This window comes from Serinus canaria, chromosome 6 (genome assembly GCF_022539315.1).
Source record: "Serinus canaria isolate serCan28SL12 chromosome 6, serCan2020, whole genome shotgun sequence".
Lineage (NCBI taxonomy): Eukaryota > Metazoa > Chordata > Aves > Passeriformes > Fringillidae > Serinus > Serinus canaria.
This window is the reverse complement of record NC_066320.1, coordinates 23,443,628-23,463,637: the sequence shown is the minus strand read 5'-3', so window position 1 is coordinate 23,463,637 and position 20,010 is coordinate 23,443,628. Positions and strand designations below refer to the sequence as shown.

At 35.7% G+C, this 20,010-nt stretch overlaps 1 protein-coding gene across 4 annotated transcripts in view; it reads right to left on the bottom strand.

Annotated features, from left to right (window-relative positions):
• Nucleotides 1-20,010, bottom strand: part of SLK (STE20 like kinase) — a 49,208-nt gene that overhangs the window by 26,366 nt on the left and 2,832 nt on the right. For 3 of the 4 annotated variants that reach the window (XM_009087206.4, XM_018910635.3, XM_018910633.3), the window contains exon 2: nt 2,070-2,234. In XM_009087206.4, the coding sequence (XP_009085454.1) occupies nt 2,070-2,234 (165 nt within the window). Of the gene's footprint in view, nt 1-2,069; nt 2,235-20,010 lie in introns of those variants that run through there. The other variant, XM_050976021.1, reaches the window with a different exon arrangement.

Below are 20,010 nucleotides of genomic sequence, written 5' to 3'. Positions count from 1 at the left end.
CAGCATAATAAAACTTATAAAACCTAATGACACAGTCAGCTTAAACCTACTCCTTGTAATGTGATTTACATAATCCCTGCAAACTCATTTCTTGGTTATTAAGCTCTACTCCTATACTATAATCTCCCTGACTGAAAAGTCCAAGAGCTAAATGATTTTCCAGTAGCTGATGCTATCTCCTATATTGTTTCAGACAAGATGAAAATACAGAAAAAATGCTCTGAAAAGCTACATAAAATTACTAAATTCAGATGTTTACATTAATTTTCCTTTATTTTCGTTCATGCCTGCAATACTTCAAGGCCTTTATCCCAGAATGTAATAGTACCAGAACAAGTCCATCCCCAGTTCTGAGTTTCCTTTTGAAACAAAAATATACTGCAATTATTTATGAGCACAAACTGTGCTGCTATGAAGGACAGAAAGAATAAATACAAAGGAGAAAGAGGGGAGACAGAGAGAATAAGGAGAGCAAGAAAGAGGAAATCTCATCCAAGATTCATACCCCACTCTTCCTAATGCAGTTTTTTTTTCTTTAATTTGTACTTGAAATAATATAAATTAAAATCTACTGTCTGAGAGCTAAGAAGCATTTCTTGTCATAATCTCAACAGTCAGTATGATTGGAAATAGTATGTTATTTTTTATTTTTCTGTAGAGTAATTTTAAAATCAGTGTATAATTGCTGAAAAAAGAGGAAACCTCAAAGTATACCTAGTACCACAACACATATATACACCACTTATGTCACATACACTTCAAATCATTATTGCAATTAATCCCCCCAACAATGGTACCAACAAATATACTATATAATGCAATTCTTTATAAATCCTGTAAACATTCCATTTACATGCTTCTGTGTGACAAGTAGGTAAGTGTGGGAAATTGTACATAAAGAATTTATTTCTCTAAAATTTGTAGCTTGGTCTGACAAAGGTCTCTTTGCTAGAGAAATCATGTTTCTAATCTTGGAAAGCAACATGTATTTAATGTCCAACTATCATTCTTCTCTTTTTTGCCCTTGGTAAATTCTGTTTATTTACCACATCATTATCCTTGCGGCTTACTAGCTCCTGCATTTCACTGTAACTATGCAGCTCCAATTTTATTTTCAAAGGGTTTACTTCTATCTTTATTCTGCCAGTGAAGCCTACCCACTCAGTTTCATATTGTGCCTCTGTGCCTACTTGCTTTCATGCTGACCTTTATGCACTGAAATTTTTCCACTATTCCACTGTTTTATATAATAATTTACTCTGCACTGAGATCACCAAGTTATGAGCTTAGCAAAACAAATGTGCATCATGAAACATGGTATTACACTTCCACCATTTGTTCAAAGAATAAAGCTTATTTGTAAGACTCCCAGGAAATCATCTTTTATTTGTTTTAGGTATCTTTTTGAAGTATAAGCTCTTTAAAAAAAAAACCCAACCCGTGTATTCTTTGTACCATCCCAAAAGCAGCTATAAATATTGCACTGGATTACCTGCAAGTGCAAACTGTTTTGTCACAGCTAAAGCCACCCAAGCAAACACCCAGGGATGTGCAGTCCCACAAACGCGCTCTGGACATCAAGGTACAAATACCCAGGGTTTAAGTAAATTAATTATTGTTCAAGTCCTGCTAAACTGTCCTTCCTGGGAGTGCCAATAAACCACCTGGCATCTAAAGTATGTACTTCATAGGCTGACCTTTTCAGCACTATTTATTTTTCAGGTGTGGGTTCTGAGTCTAACTTAAAATCATGCTAATATAATTGAAATCTGTGTCCTGTTGTTACAAATAAGCACCAGCTGAGAACTCTCTCAATACACAAAATGAACTGCTAATTTCTGCATTTTAGATTCAAACTCCTGACCAAATGACTCAGGGTAGCACAATTTTGCAGTGACTATTTCCTAAGTCATACCCACAATTTACAAATTCGTTTTGAAACTGAGTAGTTATCCCAACAGTGACAATCCAGATAAAATCTGACAAATAATATTTTGATAAAGAAAAAAAGTGTAATTTCCATAACCTTTTGAAATAAGAAAAACATTTAGAAAAGGAAAAAAACTTACCCACAGATTGTTTTCATAGTAGAAAGCATCTAGGAGCTTGACAATATTAGCATGATCACAGGATGCTAAAATATCAATCTCCACCATGTAATCTTCAAGTTCTTCTTCTGATTTAGTATCTATCACCTTTGCAGCAGCCAGAACTTTGGTTTCTTTGTTCTGCGCCTGTAAAAGAAAAGTCACAGCAAACATATACATGAATTTCACCAGAAAACTGGCACCAGCAAAAAAGCCCCAGGAATAAAGCAACTCTGACTTAACACTTCTGTACAATTTTCCTGCCTCCAGTTTCCTCCTCTACAAAAAGATAATGCCTGCATATTAAAGAGGAGATAAAATCTAGCAGAAAAAGGGTTTAATAACTTTTCTCAAGGTCAAGAAACAATGAAAGACATGTAAAAATACTTAATTCTCATCACATTCTTTAAACTATCATCAATAGCTCAGGATAATTGCTGCCTTAATAAGGCAGCAATTAAAACTTCCTAAGATAAAGTTTTGTGCTGCTCCTCAAACACCATCTACTAACAACACAAGGCAAGGAGTGGCAAGGAGTACAAGGAGCCTCTACACTCTGGTTCTGCCCTTCTGACTCTCCCCACATTGTGGCAGCACCGCTGTTCCCAAAGCCAGGCAGAGCAGCAGATCCTCCCCCAGGAAGCAGCTGAAGCTCCTCTTCAGCCAGGGGCTGCATGCAAGCTCCCAACTTCAAGGGCTGCCAAGCCATCCTTCCTTTGGGCATTTTACTTCCTGTGCTTCAGCAGCCTGGGAGGACTCCCCAGGTGGGACCCATGGAATGTGGGGCACTGCAAATGCTGCCAGCTCTCCTGCATTGCTCCTCATGCACACACCAGGGATCTGATGCTGCTGCAGTGATTGGGACAAGTGCAGAACAAGTAAAACAAGCAAAGGGAAAACAAGACTTTGGGTACCCAAGGAAAAGAAAAGGCATTTCTGCTGTGTATTTAAATATTCTTTGGCTTTTTTTCAAACATAAGAAATTAAAGACAAGTCAGGTGACTTATTTAAATAGCAAAACATTTCAGAAATCAGGAGATACTACTTTATTAAAAGAACACTGCTGAAACCTAATCACAAAAAAAATATATACACTTCCTAATAATTCTCTTCTAAGTTATGTTTGAAGGAATGCTCAATTCCAAGCTGCAGCAAGTTTTAAACAAGTGTTTTTTTCTCAAGTCATCATCAAAACACTATTTTGTCAAGTAGTGACATTTCCAGTGGCTACCTCTGAATAAAGGAAGTGCAGGACTGAAGTCTACTTCACGCATTGAACGTGAAGACCACGAAGCAAAGTCCTGCATTTACTCCACTGAGTTTTTGACATTCAAATTAAATTAAATGGCAAGGAGGCACACAGGCTCTCTAAAGCAGCAACAGACAAGGACCTACAAGGGGAATTCCAGCTTCTGATGAGAAGCATCACAAAGCAGTTCATCCTGCCTCTGCTGGTGTGGATTGTGCATGGCCCTAAACCCATTTGGGATGATCTCAGGACAGGACACAGCAAAAATCCCAAAATCTGAACTTTATCACCTAATGACTTTTTACCAATATCAGACAAAGCTGGTATCAGACAGCAAGTAAGAATTCTTAAGAATAATTCTGAAGGTCTAAATATTTTTACTTGCAAAGCTAGAAATAATTCTATGTGGCAAAAGATAATAAAATATTTAAAGATAAACATTTATATTAACATTCAGTAAAACAGCAGTAACAGCAAAACACACTTATAAAACATAGTTCCAGCTGATTCATCTCATGTTGAGGGTAAAGGTTTTCCATTACATTTCTTTTTATCTCAATATTCTTTCCAAAACAAAAACCAACCAAATCTTCCCAACCTCAATATTTGCCCTCCCATGTTTAACAACAAAGATAAGTAATCTGTATAACATCATTTGAAAACCAACTACTGAGAAGGTTTCCAACACACATTCTAATAATAAAAAGGAAAAGGTCTGCTTAATAACGCAAACAGCATTTGTTTTGGTTTCATGCTTTGTAGCAAGAATGAAACACCAACCTTCCTATTCTAGTGCTGCACTGTAAATTAAACACAAAAAGTCAAACAGATGTCTGACCACAACAGAATTGGACTTGGTAGTTTTACTTGTGCAGAAAAACAGTTTTTAAAGCACATTTCTAAAGAACTCAAATTTCAGCTGTAAACAGACTTTATTGAAGCATGCACGGCCACACACTCTTCACTTTAAAAAAATTGAATGCTTAATAAAGCTGAAATTAATTTTTACACAAATTTGCTTACAAACTAGATAATGGCAACAGTATTTTGTTTAAATAAAACCATCTACATCAGGTAACAGATGTTACTGCTTCCAGATTCAGTTTCACCTTGGAGCAAGAAAGGCATTGCTAAGCTAGTGTGAATGATTACATGCTCAGGAGTTTGCTACATTTACAGAATATATTGGTTTTTTCTACTGACAGAACACTTTGTATTTTGATTTTTCCCAGATCCTTTTGCTTAAAGTAACTAGAAATCTGCTTTGAGTATGCTTCTATGATTTCCTTCTTGTGGCAGCTCTATTAAAACACCTCATTACAAACCATGAATTATTATAGAGATAGTGTGATTATGAGCATCTTAACAATTATAAACAAAACAAGTGTTTGCCTTTGTTCTGACTTAAAATAGTAAAATTTTGTAGGTCTAGATCCATACTTTTTTTCCAGCTCTTAAAAGAAAAAAAGCTTTAGAATGAGCATATTTCCACTGGCTATTTCTGAGGACTGATGAACCATTTTAAGTATGTGTCAAGTTACACCTGAAAAAAATTATATGTTTAAAGTTCTTTTTTAATAAGGCATTAGTCATCTCCACCCCACAATGCACTCTATGAAAAATACCCATCTTTTTGACTTACTGTAAGTAACATGCTCTTTTGAACTGTGTAGAAAACGATTTTACTGTTCATGCACAAGATTTATGAATCACTGTAGTGTACAGTGAAAAAAAAACCTCTTTGGATTAGGAGGAACAAAAAGCACTTGCAACTTTGAGTGGGCATGTTTGTTTTTTCTAAACTTTGGCTGAAGTCTTTCTTCTTCCACAAAATGCTCTCCAAAGGTCAGAGCCAGAGCAAAAATGATTGTGTAGAATCAGTCCTGATTTCCACATGGAAATTCTGCATTTGGGTACACCAACACTTCAACCTGCCATTTATGTTACAGGGCATATTTTGAAAGAGCAGAACTTCTGAGTAGCTGTAGCCCAGCAGTTTCTTCCTGTATTTTAGCTCTCAACTACTAATTCAATTTATTCCATATGCTCTGCTTAAATGCATTTGATTCTGCATCTAGGATTAAGTGACTTAAACCCCAGGCCTATGCTAAGAAATCCAAACTGGCATTTTCAATACTTATGTGCAGACAAGGAAGAAAGGGGTAGAAGGATTCATTAAAAAAATGTGATCTTTTCAAAAGATACATACATAATAGATGAAAACCAAATTGGAATAACTAATTCCCTCAAGACGTGACTAATGCAAGATGACAGGGATATTATAAACTGTTACATGCAACAACACAAAAATATTGCAATCCTGTCAGTAAAACTCCTCTTTGGATTATGTATTGGAGGTTACTACAGCAAACACTTTAACTTAAGAAGAGAGAATGCACAAGGAAATAACCAGCTGTACATTACATGGTTCTTGCAAGGAATGGCACAGTCTCATCTGCTCTCAATGCACAGAAAAACACAATTCTAAGTTAAATACTTTGAAAAAGATGGATTTCAGGCTTGTATAGAATAAATAATCTTAAAAATTACAACTTGCCAATAAATTTGTCTGAACCTACATCCCTTACATTGGAATGGTAATGTACATCTAATACACAAAAGCGTTGCAGAAGTCTGAAAACGTCTCAAGAAAGAAGAATAACCATTCCACACAAAACCAGGGCCTACAAGAATGTGAAATTAGTGACTCCTCCCTAACAGTGCTGGATTTTTGCATGGTGTCATACAACGAAATCTAAGTTCTAGAGGCAGAAGCTTTGTCAAGAGACTGACAGCAGAATATTAAAAGGTAGTTTACTATCCAGGCACTAGGCCAAGAAGTTGCATATTCCCAGCCCTGGACAGCAGGGAGAGCAGAGCTACTGCTCCAGAGTAATAGGATTACAGCTCAGAGATAACATATAGCCTTTCATCTTCTGATGACCAATATGAAGTTTCAGCCTTGCTTGTGAGGAGCTGTTTCAGTTTCAGATCACCAGCAAGTGCTTCCTTCCCAACAGTGCATCTCCTCTGCAATGCAGCTTCAAAAATTAAACAATATTTACAACTGAACAAAAGTTAAGTACATCCTTCACCTCTTGTTCAGCCAGCCAGGAACAAAGCTGAGATAAGAGACAGAAAATTGTTCATCACCTTTCCTCCCAATGCCTGATCTCTTGTGAGATGTTACATAACCTCACTAGGTGTTTTGCAGGCAGCAAAACAAATCAATTAAGAAGCTTTTCCTTTCTGACTCATTCTTCTCAACAAAACCATATAGTCATAATCATGGATCATCAAAGTTGTCAAAAGTGGAAAAATACACACATCCCTATTCAGCAAAAGATGTTTTTCCCGCATAAAAAGCTCCACTTTTGTGGATTGTCAGATCTAGCTCCACATAAATTTTCTGACAGTGCCTGGGTAATCAGTACTGAAAGTCTGGCCTTGTACAACACAAAGGCAGGAGCTGTTTCTCTGAGCTCCTACAGAGCAGAGATTTCTATCTTTCTTAGAACATACGAATTAAGAAAAAAAAATTGCTCTCATTTTAAATTTTAGCAGCTCTATCAAATAAAAATATAAGAAGTAGTGTGGCCTACTGAGTTAACCACAGTGGACTTTTATTTTGTCACAGTTTCCTATAACATACTTAACAATGTCCTGTACATTTTGAAACTAAAAAAACCTGAATGATTGACCAGTACCAAGTGTTCAAATTTCTTTTCAAAAAATGGGAAAGGTGGTGTTCATCAGCGAATTTTAGAAGATAAATCAACCTTAGATAAAAGGAAGCATTAATTCTAACACTAAATGTCAAAAAATGTAATTAAAATAATCAGTTTGAATTCAAGAGCAAATAGCTACGCTTGCAATATTAAACCACAGTTTTATCAATAAGAAGACAACAACCTCGACAGATTTCTGGAAATTAAGATGAGTCAGTCATTTCAAAGAAGTTGTTTTTTGCAAGAATCTTCACTGCAAGATGTTTGAAAATGCAGTAGTAATAAATTTTTAAAAGGGAGATAATTTCAGTTTTTTGTTTAATTATAGATATGGTTGGCCCAAGGAATTAAAAACCAGCTAACTTCAGTTAAACCTGCTGAAACTTGTTGAAATGACGGATACAGAAGATTTATTCAAAAGTTAATGAAAGGAAGTATCTCCCAAAGAAGATGATACACCCTTGAACTACTGCTCATCAGCCAAACATTTTCCCAGCCTGCACAATGTATCACAGCTACCCTACTATACAGTTTCTTCTACTTAAAAAGAACTTAAATTCAGTTTCCCTGCTTAATGCCAGGAGAAAAAAAAAAAAAAAAAACAAAACCAAAAAACCAAACAAAACCCAATAACCCTGAAATAGAAATAGAGATAAAAGTGCCTCTGTTTCCTACAAGCAAATGCAACTCCTACAAAAGTGGAGGCCAGGGTTCAACCCCGACTGCTGAAGCATCTTTATGATCCTGTGGTCTGGTGCTGCCTTTGTGGCTATGCTCGTTTGGGAGCTGTTTCCATGACAACTTCACTCTTTTAACATTATCCCTGTACTTAGTACTTACTGTGGTTCTTCTCCTTCCTCCACAGTTGGTTTCTGAGGATTCCACAAGTTATTTTTAGGAGTGGTATGAAATATAATTTTCATGTTTAACCTCGTGTTTCCCACTAAGTATTCTCATTAATTCTGTGGTATTTTGTGTACTAGCTAAGTAGAGTTTCCATCCTGATTGCACATGCTTTGTGCCACTGAAATTAAAAGGAATACTTATATTCATCTTTTAAAAGTACATGAGCTGAACTGGCAAATATGTGCAAAATAACTGAAAAAATCCTTTACAGTAAACTTAACAGGAGAAGATATCAGATTTCAGCATAATTCTTACTTAAGCAAATACATTTCAAACACAGAGTAAAAAATAAGAAAAAATTGCTAAATACTGGCAAAATAAAACAGCTATAGTGTTCTATAATAACACATCTTATTTTCCCTTCTCTTGCTGCATGATGGCTTTCATGAAAGCAACAGTGAAAACCTGCTGACAATATTGGGAAAGCATTAGTAACTAAATATTAGGTGGTATCAGAGGTGTATGTGCAAAGGAGTGGTATTTTTTCCCTTAATTCAGTTATAATAACTGTACATCCTACTTGCTAAAGCAGCATTAAAACGCACAATACTGCATTACAATCAACTCCTAAATTTGAGAAGAGGAAGGTTATGACAAATTGAGATGTATCCCCACAGTGCTAAGCTGCTTTGCCAGTATCTTTCTCCAGCAGAGGACACTAACAGTTGCTGGCAGAGGTTCTCAGTTTTATCCAGCAGCAATGACAGTCCCAACCTAACTTAAAACTTCCCAGAAAGACAGTAATATAGTGGATCTTCATCTTGGATTACAAACATACTACAGTTATTTATTTGGTTTTGTGTCATTAGGGAAAAAAACAACACAATGCTTAATGCTTACCAATTTATTTTAGTGATTACAGCTTAAAATTCAGTCTATTCCAATAATAAACACACCTTTATTCCAAATGATGTAATTAGGAGTGCTTCCAAGAAACAATGTTATCAAGAAAAAATTTTTAATCAAACCATTATTAGTAACCTTAGCTGTTCCCTAGAATTATGACAAACAACGAGCCAGAGTTGAAGCTGTGTACAGACTGTGGCTTTATCAGAAAATTATCCCACTGCCAGGTTGAGAATTTTATGATTTGCTTTTGATAATTTTATGATTTGTCTGAACATAGGACTTAAAAAACCTCGAAGTCCTTCATCTGGGAAGTTTTTGTTGTAATTTGGCTTCTAATCATTAACATCTGTAAGGAACTTTAGTGCACTGGAGCTTAGAGCCAGCGTTCCTCCTGCTAACCCCTTTTCCAAGGAGACATTTGGAGCAGCTAAAGCTCACTGGAGCCTTCTCACAGACACAGACACCTTGGAGTGTTTTGGCTTCATGAGCAACAAGTCGTTTTGTTTACTTGCACTTTGCAGACTTGTGTACATCCACAGATGTACAAGTATAGATCACTCCTTTTTTTCTTTTTCTTTTTTTTTTTTTATAGAATGGCTCAGTCAACCCACAGTTCCTCAGGGTTAAATTACACAACAAAATTGGGATCTGCTTTGCCCAGAGCTTTTCAGCCAGATCAGATGCAAGATGGCTACAGCTGTTTGCTGACCCAGCACAGCCATTCATTATGACAAAACAAGAAAAAACCAGAGCATCTGACTTGAGCATAGAAAATTCTGTCCTTCCTAACTAGATATCAACAAGTAAACAAAATAATAAAGAGAGAAAAATGACAATTTCTTTGGGCTTTAAGAACTCTTCAACAAAGGCCTTCTGACATGTTACTAGGGGAACTACATAGTCCCAGAAATGCAATGTGGCATAGTCATTAAGTTTAAAAAACTTGCTGTCAAAAAACTAAAGAATATTATTAAAAACTCTGCATTTCATAGCAGAAGGAAGGCATTAAAAGACCTGCACTAAAACAATTTTTTTAATGCATTTATTGCAGAAAATTATGACCTATAACAGATGTAACTTAACTGTCATTTAAAGTTCAAACATCTCACTAGCTCAAATATAAGGCCAATTTGAGAAAAGGTTATGTATAATTTGATACTGCAATGTGAGCCATATTCAAATTTCACAATAAGCACAGCTAAATAGCCAGAGGAAAATATTAAATTAAAGAAGATGAATGAAGCATCATCACCCCTTTTCATTCTTTGCCCTCCTAAAATGAACAACAACAAATGCAGAATACTTCATATGTTTTAAGGGAAAATATAAACTATATAAGCAGTTTAAGACTGAGTGTTTTACAAAGAGATACGTTGTAGCAGAGGGGAAAGGAAATGAGACAATACATAAATACCACACTGAAACTGGCAACAGCTCTTGCAAAACTATCAAAGCATATATTCTGTTGCTTCATGCATACACTAGTCTGTTAAAGTGAAACTTCCTCTATTTCTGAAGGAGTAAAAGAAAGAAGTAGAGTAGCTTTACAAAGTTTTAACTAAAAAAGCTGTACATCATTATCCCTCACTTCTAAGTAAAATCCTTACAGAAACTAACTATTCTATTTATAGTATAAATATATTTTTAAATGAAATTTAGAATTCTAGCAGTCATTCATTCCTTACATACCATCTCTAAGGCAATCTAACAGAAATCAACTGCAAAGACAGCAACAACAACAAAGAAATCAACAATTAAGGTGGTGTCATTCAGCACTCTGCAATGTAAACAAGTTATAATTAATAAAGTTTATTATAGTAGGACTGACTTGAAAATAAAATCCACTCTGCTGGCATATGATATTTAATGCTAGTACAGTCTGTAACTTGCCAGTAGCTTCTCTTGTGTTGTAAATCCTGACCCTAAAGTTACACAGCACCTCACAAGCACAAAATGAAACTTCAAAGGTGCCTCACACAGTTTAGCTGGCTACCTTTGTGCTGCAAGTACAGTATCTCAGGAGACGAGAAAGAGCCTTCTCAATAAACAACTGGCTATTCAAGTACCACAAAAATAGCACCCTGGGTTCAGTAAATGAACTTCATTCATATTCAATACAGTAGTGGAATATGCTGCTTTCTGATGCTGCCTTTCAGATTAACTGTTGGGTTTGCTGGGGGTTTTTTAATTGTTGAATTTAAACAACTAAACAATTATGAAAACTGACTACTCTGAGAAACTACATGAATGCAAATCCTATTACTTATCAGCAAGTCTCAAAGGAAATTTTAATTTAGAACCATGCTACTGATGATATTTTTTCAATTCTCATGTTTTATGCCCTTGCTGTTTGACATTTTACTGATTAGTGTAATTTGTTCAGCATTTACCTAGAATGCTACTGAAAACACAGTAAAAACTAATAAACACAAATGGCCATGGGAATAATTGCATAACTTGATAAAATTGTTTTTTAAAAAATCCAGATAAACAAATCAAGACCAAATTCTTCAAGTCTTTGAAAAGCTCAATGCACAAAATATGCAAAGGAAAACCTACTGCATTACTCAGACATTTGCAACTACCAAACATTTATCAATATCAATTTTCATATAACATTGGAACACTGCTCTTCCTCTGACAGACCTGTTGAGAGTCATTGAACAGTTAAGCACAGGAGATGTTCAAGAGGAAGCATTGTTCTTGCCTCATAACAGTGTGGCAATGCTACTTTTCATGGAATTATGGAAGCTTTATTTTGTCCATGTCCTCAAGAAGTGATGTTGCACAGCTCTTACGAGAAGGTCTTGTTAAGGGAAAATTACTTCATTTCTTTATTCTTCTTCTCTCTCTCTCTCACGTTTTTTTGGTTTTTTAATTGAATATTAGGCTGAAAGCTTTCTGAAGCAGATTACCATCTTTTGTTGTATACTTGTACAGTATACAAAAAAAGATATACAGAGAGGGAATGAAGAATTCCATTCCATTTGGAAAATTATTAAAGCCACTTCTTGCTCCAGAACACCTTACTCAAATTCAATTCAGTTTCTGTACTTTCCTCATACGAGTTAGATTTAGTGCCAAATAAGAAGTCTTAGAAAATTTCCAATCTTTTCTAGCAGTTATTGAGCATACCTAAAGTAGAAAAGAGAATCACCACCTGAACTAAAACTGGGATCATAGGCTTATAGTCAATTTGCAGTTAAAGAAATGCCTAAATAACAAAATGCACCTAGCATGGACATCAGTGGTGCTAACAGGCAGAACCACTGGCTGATAAAAACACCACCAGCATTTCCCACAAGTACCTTTTTATTAGTAGTTGCTAACAGCAAATGGCTCCTACAACAGGAACAAGTCTATTTTTCCTTTTGTCCTGACTAAAGGCTTTCATCTGACATACCTTAACAACTCCAGAATATTAATATGCAACCCTTTGACAGCTACTGAAGCCAACACTGATACTGTGCTGTCAATTTTCCCTTCCATTGGCAGTGTCACTTGTCTGGCCCTCTTGTGAGCTGGTCTGGGCAGCCAAGAAGATTACATGGACAATCAGCTTTTGCATGGCTTAGTTCGTGAAGCAGATCAGCACGGGGTTGGCAAGCACCAGACCTGTCACAAGGAAGGATGTGGGAAGGACAATCCCCTGCCAGAACCCTGCCTGCACTGACCTGCACTGGCCGAAAACTGTTGTGGAAAAGAGTCACGGTAAGACCCTGACACTCATCATTTCAGTGTCACTCCTGCACTTACTAAAATGCACTGCTTTGGACAGCAGTGTGTTTTTGACTGTTTCATTTAGTAAATATCAGAGTTCCACACTGTTTTAGTGCTTGTTAGGGATTCAGAATAATCTTCTTTATATTGCACTGGCTAAAGTGAGGTCCTATGTCAGGCCACTAAAGGCCACAAATTTAAAACAGCATCAATAAACACTGAAACAAACACCACAAACAGTAGAGGAAAACAAGCCTGTACATGAGCTCCTTTTTGTATTTCACTTTTAAGTGCTAAAGCTAGTGTGTGGGTTTTTTGTTTGTTTTTATTCAAATGCAACACAAAAATCAACAACCAGCTTACTGGGTTCTTAAGCTGGCCAGAACATCTGTATTTGCTACCAAGAGACAGTTTGAAATTCGAGCTACAGCCAAGAGCAAAGGGGACATTGTCAGGTACCCCAGCTATCCCTGTCAACAGGAAACACTTGTCAGTATTGTTTAAATTGTGATATTTAAGCTTTCAAACTTTCCTTCCCAGAGAGATGAAAAATAGCAGACAGGTTACTTTAAAACTTGGTTAGCACATCTCCACTAACAGCAAAAACTAACTGGAAAGAGTGAAAGACTAAAAAAGGTTGGCTCAACTGAGAGAGTATCCATTTCTCCACATTACTGGGATGATTTGAGTTTGTTTTGGGGATAATTCCTGCTCAAACTATTCTGACTATACTGCCCCACGATGAGCACAGCTCACAGTGTGCTGTAGCTGCACAGACCTGAGCTTCTGACCCTTGACTATCCAGCAATAAAACCCAGAGAATTTTTGCCTGAATAGTGAACTGAAAGATTTTTGGCATGCACAGAAGTTAAGAAAGTAAGAGAATGAGAAGGACAATCAAAATTATTAAAGGATCAAGCTGTTGTCTCATAGTAAGCAGACTAAAAAGGTTGGGCCTCAAACAGGAAAAGCCGAAGGCGGGGCAGGAACATGACTGAACTTTACAAAATAAAAAAAAGGCAGCATATGAATTGAATAAATCCTGATTGAGACAATGGTTGTGAAGGAGATGAGGATTAACTGCAACATTTTAATTTTTGCTGAGGCACTCAGTTAACATTTTTCCATTATTGTTTTGCTGCATTTTGATTACAAAGGTAATCTTTTCCTGGTAAAAAGGTTACTCTTTCCTGGTAAAATACAATTTAGAAATACAATTTAAAAGTTTTCTTCTATAATCCACAGTGTAGATGTGTTAGAGAAAACCTTTGTTTTTACATCATAAACCTGTTTCAGGAGAACCATTACCTAGGAGATAAAGAAATAATAAAATCCTCAGTAAAAAGTCTTGCCAAGTTATTACACTATCACTGACAAAGTTACAGTAACTTTACTCTGAACCCCTTCTGAATCACAGCTATGACTAAACGCTTCTGGAGACCAAACCCAGTTCCTTAAAGTCCTCCTTGAACAAGGAAATCTCAGATCTAAAAGGCCATTCAAGGAGATATGAAGAAAGCAAAGGGACAGTCTCCTCCCAGCTTATTACTAAATTACATGGATTAAAACCCAATTCTGCCTTAGGATGGGGATTCACCATTGCTTCCATACCAAGTAAACCAATTGTGATGTAAGGCACAATTTCAGTTCTGAGGTCATGGTTCCCCCACAAAAAACTTTTACTTTTTGTTCACCACTCATTATAAGTAACTGCATTATTGCAACTTCAGAAAAAATCATCCTGAAAATAATAAAGTTTATTTATTCACAATGGCATCCTTCATTTTCAAATTTTCTGAAACAGACAAATTTTCAGGATGGAAACTTGAAGCTAACAGTCAGTCCTCTGTAGTAACAAGAGATTTAGCAAATTTTAAACACTAATCAATAAATTGATTTGACTATTGCAGCATGGTCTTTACTTTTCACTTCTTCATGTTCTTCTCCACAGAAAGTTAAGTAAAATTTGAAATCGTATCATAATTTTCATGCCTCAGAATATTCTTAAAGCTACATTTTGTGTGGAACTTGATTCAAGCATCAGACTAGGTTTGAGCAATTTCTTGCTCTAGGCTATGGGCAATCACCTAATTAGAAAATGGCTAAAAAAAAAAAGCATGCAAGGCAGGGGGGAAATACTTTGTGTCTCACTCAGCTTCCAATTTACAATTCATGCTTAGCTGCCTTACATTAACCTCTCTACATACACACATGCACTCCCACAAAATACTGAAAAATCCAGTCTTAATCCAAAATAGTTTTAAAACAAACAAACAAACAACACCACCCCCAGGGACAAATCTATAACTTTAATATTTTAACTTGCATTTACATACATTGGAAACTCCTTCAACAAACACCATATCCTCCTAAAACAAAGGATGGTAGCTTAAGCAGGTCAATTAAATATTAAAAGAATCTTACATTAACGTTTATTGCATTTTTTTTTTTTTTTTGCTTCAGGTATATCATCTGCTGCATATACTTCATTTGGTTTGTGTCATCAATGTAGATCATATTCAATAGAAAATCTGAAATGCCAGTAGAAATTAACATTCCCAGTAAAGCCTTCATTTTCTGTTGAAGTATGAATACCATTACAAAGTGGTTTGAGGTAGCCTACTAGCTTTTATTGAATATTAGACAATTTTTATTGCCTGACATCCTTCAAACGTATTCCTCAAACACTGGGTCTTCTTTCTCTCTAATAACAATTCCTTCCCATTTGTGAGTGGAGAAACTGTATTTCCACATGACACATTTGAGATATATCTGAGACTTAAAATTTCTTTCAAGCTTTCCATGCTGTAATCATGTTATAAAGTCATTAAATATGAACTAGAGGAGGTATTTTACATGGCTTTGGAGAAAAATTAAAAAACATCACTTCTTTTACTCTGTGCTATTAAATCACTCTGCTTTCTGTGCTATTAATTCCACCTGCTTTGTTTTCTAACTGTAAATTTCATGGCTTTTCTATCACTAAACATAGAAAACTGGAACAATCCAAACAGTATCAAAAGAAAAGATAGCACAAGCATTGTAGAGTTGACTAATTTGGCAGCTACTGTAAAATAAGACAATAGGCAAAAGAGGAGAGACACTATGAATTTGTCAACTCCGTGTATAATCTGAATGTAATTAAAGGTTATTGGGGAAGCACAAAGAAGCAAAGACTGAAAAAGTATTTATAAATGACACATCAGCCACCAGGGTCTCAAGGAATGTATTTAAAATCTCAAATCAGAGAGTTTAATTACAGACTCCTCCTGAACACAGACGCAACTGCCATTGAAGGAAAATGATGTTTACAATCTTAGGAGATTCTCAAAACGTGGGTCATGGCCCACAAAACATGGAATTCATAAGTGTGTTCAATTTAAACAATGACAAAATCAAATAAAAAGAAATCTCAGACTGGGGATTGGGATATTTGCAAATACAAACCCAACAAATTATTTCTAAAATATTGTTTACAGGGTGGTCAAATCTATAATTTGAGTCATTACCAACAGAAACCTTTCAACTATTGCTCTGCGACACTGTAACACATGTGTTACTACTTGAAGGCTTGTAGCTCTGGAGGACCATGCCAATGATTAAAGGTTTAACCACATTCTCTATAAAACTGTTTACAAACCCCAAAAATCAACAAACCCCTCCAAAACCCAGAGCAGAATTATTTCATTAAAAGAACTGCATGCGACTTAAGATAGAAGTATTATTTCACTAAGTCAGAACTGCTTAAAGAAGCTTCATTCTGCAACCTATTTGACTTGAAACAGTCACACTTGGCATTGAAATCTGAAGTTTTACTCTCCAGACAAGAAACCACAGTCCAAACAGTTACACAAACAGCTAAGAAATATGATATATCAGATGACATAAGAAAAACAAAAGGGAACTTAATAAACATGAATGAAATCAAATAATGAGTTCCTATTTACTTAAGAGTTTTAAACAGTTTACATAATGATGCTCACACCTTGGAAAAGATGACTACCTTACCAAGAACTGATCATAAGCATTCTATAATTATCCTCCACAAATTGTCTGCAGTTTTAGTTCCAAATGCAACAGACAGACAATACTCATGAGTTAAGTATTGTGATGCTGATTTGAAGCCAAGTGATGCAAATATGTCCAAAAAGCTCCTTTTGAATATTTCCTTGCTACAGACAAAAAGGAAAAGTAAGTAACAAGTAGTCATTTCAGTCAAGCAAGTTATCTCAGTCCACAATTTACAGATGAGTTTCTGGCAGTACCATTTCCTCACAGAACTTAGCTGGAGTGACAATAGGTGTAAAGAGCTCTGTAAAGCTTTCCCTTTGACAGATTTCCCAGAGTTTAAATCAGCGATACTGCCTTTTCCTTATCTAGTATCTTCTAATCAGGCTAAAACTGCAATAGTGTGAAAAAATAGATAACATTGTAGGGCAAGTCACCGAGCTGATCAGCAAGATTACAATCATTTGCCTTCTATGAACTGTCATGCATCCTTTTTCATCATTCACAGCAGCCCTAGAGGACTCAGGCTACTTTTACAGAGATTACTGTTCATAGCAAGCTTTAAGTAAAGTTTAGTTCTATTTTGCTTAGACTAAATATTTAAAATGTCATATTGGCACCTTATACATTCCTCTCTTGAGAGTAAATCAACTCTCATATCTCCTCTATCTGCTAATGCCTCAATGGCTAAACAAAGCAACACAGCACTTAAGAGAATATTATTAATTCAGATCTCCTGAGGGCAACTGCACCATTCCACTGCTCCAGTTTAATGAGAGGTCAACTTATATAGCCAATTACAAATGAAAATAAATTACAAGAAAACATATTTGGTATAGCAAACAATTTTAATCAAAATTGCCAAGAGTTCTGCACCACTGATTCATTCTTCTGTATTGAACTTCAGTTTAGAACATTTTTACCTGCTATTTCTTTCCAGGTCTGGGCTCATGGCAGACCCACATGAAACTTGTCTGTGAAACACCATGTTTGACTGGAAACTTTCAAAAATGAGTTTATCTTCCAACTAGTACCAAGCATGTAGGACTTCAGACAAACTCAAGCAACATCCTTCCAGAGGGAGCTATATCATTCATAAAGGAATGTCTGCAAAGTTTCAACAGTTCTACCAAATTCTTCTAAAGAATTAGTGGAACTAATGACACCACATCAGCAAAAAGATAAAGACTAGAAAAAACAAAGCCTATCTGTGCTCCAAGCTTAGATACAGCTAGTGGTCAAAACCTGTTCTTGGGATTCCTAGGTTACAGATCTAAAAGATATCCACCCTAGGAAGCAGCATGATCCATTACTAGCATCTGGATAACTTCAAATTGAAATATCCAACTGCAGGAATTTAGAACAATGTGCTGTAAGACCAAAGAAGTTAGAAAGTAAAAATTCTCCTTGCCCTGTCCCTTATTTGTTTATAGGTCAGACTAATTAATGCATTTTCTAGGATTAGAAAATAAGTTATTATGTTAGTGGTACAGAAAAAAGTACTTCTAAGCAGCTACCAGCAATCAGTTCATATTTAAATATTAAAAGGAATTAAGAACACATAATCATTAAATGATATCATTGGTCCAGTCTCATTAAATCACTACTTAAAAATTCTACTTGTTTCTACCTGCTGTAGAAGACATGAAGGCAAAACCAGGCTGTCCCATAAGTCACATGTGCACATTATAGATAAGATAGTTTCCAATACAGATACAAAAACTTAAATGAAGCAACACCATTGGATTCTTTGACTTGAAGAAACACTGTTGTCAAAAGTCCACTATGACCAGCCAGAGATGAGCTGGTACTGGCCACTACTGCCAATAGAAGTAAATATAAACACTTAATGTAGTTATAATTTTCAGAGGATAATGCAATTAGGTAGTGCTGTTCACCATGATTAGGGTTATCAGCTTGCACAAAATTTCTTCTCTGAACATAAAGAAAAAACAGATTTTTTTTTTTTTAAACCAAGCACCAGTTAATTGCTCAGAGCTGGAAAACTTGTGCTAGTAACTTAAAATGAAGTTTTTATTTTTTTTTCTGAACTCCTATGACAACTTTTTATACACAATGCTTTCAACATTTTAGATTTAGTGTAATGAATGATGAGATATTACAAAGGGGCAGAACACTCCAGTTCAAACAAAGACGACTGAATGAAATTCCAAGCCAGACAAGTCCAAAGGACTAATAATAATTAAAATATATATATATACTATCTCTATATACACATACCATATGGAGATACTCTGTCTTATATCGTATAGTGCCACATATGTTTTACCTCTATAGTATCTGTTCCCACAGAAGACAAAATTAGTACATTTGTGCAGATGGTACCCATAATAATCATAATCGTGGCCAAAAGTACATTAATTTCTTGGAGGAGTATCTTCTAGTAAAGGGCTCAGAGATGACAACAACTAGACACTATGAAAATGCCTTCCTGCTATGTAAGGCTTGTATGTGAGTGTACAATGTTCTTACTGCCAAGAGAGGCTGGCAAACTTTACTGAAATTTAGGCCCAGGACTTTATTTGATTCAAAAGGTTAACTGAGGAAGATAAACATCATTAATGAAAATGCAGATATCTGCAGCAAGAAAGAGCCACACATCACATTAGGCATTTGAAAAGTCTGTTTTCACATCATCTGAATATTTACTTCTGGGAATTCAGAAAATAGTTTAAAGTTGATGAAAGTCATGAACACACTGATCTACCTTGAAGCAAAGTTTACAATGTGCACAGAATTGCGATTTGACACAACAGGGTACTAGAACACACAATACAGCAACATGATATAATAATGTAACTACTTTCTAAAGCAAACTGATATAATTACAATAAGAGCCCATGTTTTTTCAGGGCACTTAACCTAATCAAATCAAGAGCAGTTTCAAACTGTCCCTCTTTTGTTTTAGGAGCTTTTTGTGTCTGACTGCCAAATTTCAAAGTTGAAATCAACCTCCAGTGTCTATCAGAACTTTAGCAATCCACTCAGTAATTCTAAATAATCCATGAAGAGCACATAAAAGAGATTGGGAAAAAAATTCTCTAACACTGAAGTACTGCAAGGATCTATAAATTGTAAAAGGACAGAAATCCACACCATTATTCATTAGCCAAGAGGAAAAAGAAAACAGCCTAAAAGTGGCCTCTTTGAAGAGCCTGAAAAGGGCCAGAATAAAACGTCCTACAGGGCTATAAACCTTTGCCATCAGTAATCTGCAATTACAGAGCTTCTCTGATCACAAGAGACTTGCAACAGCAGTTGAAACACAGTATTTCTAAACAGTACTTACAAGTCCCTGAATACAAATGTATGAATTGTCAGAACTCAAAAACCCTTAGAATGCAACAAACAGCTTCAAAGGAAATAAGCTCTTCTAGAAATTTGGCTAAGGTATTTAAAAAAAAAAAAACCAAAAAAACAAGATCCTTGATTATTGTACTTG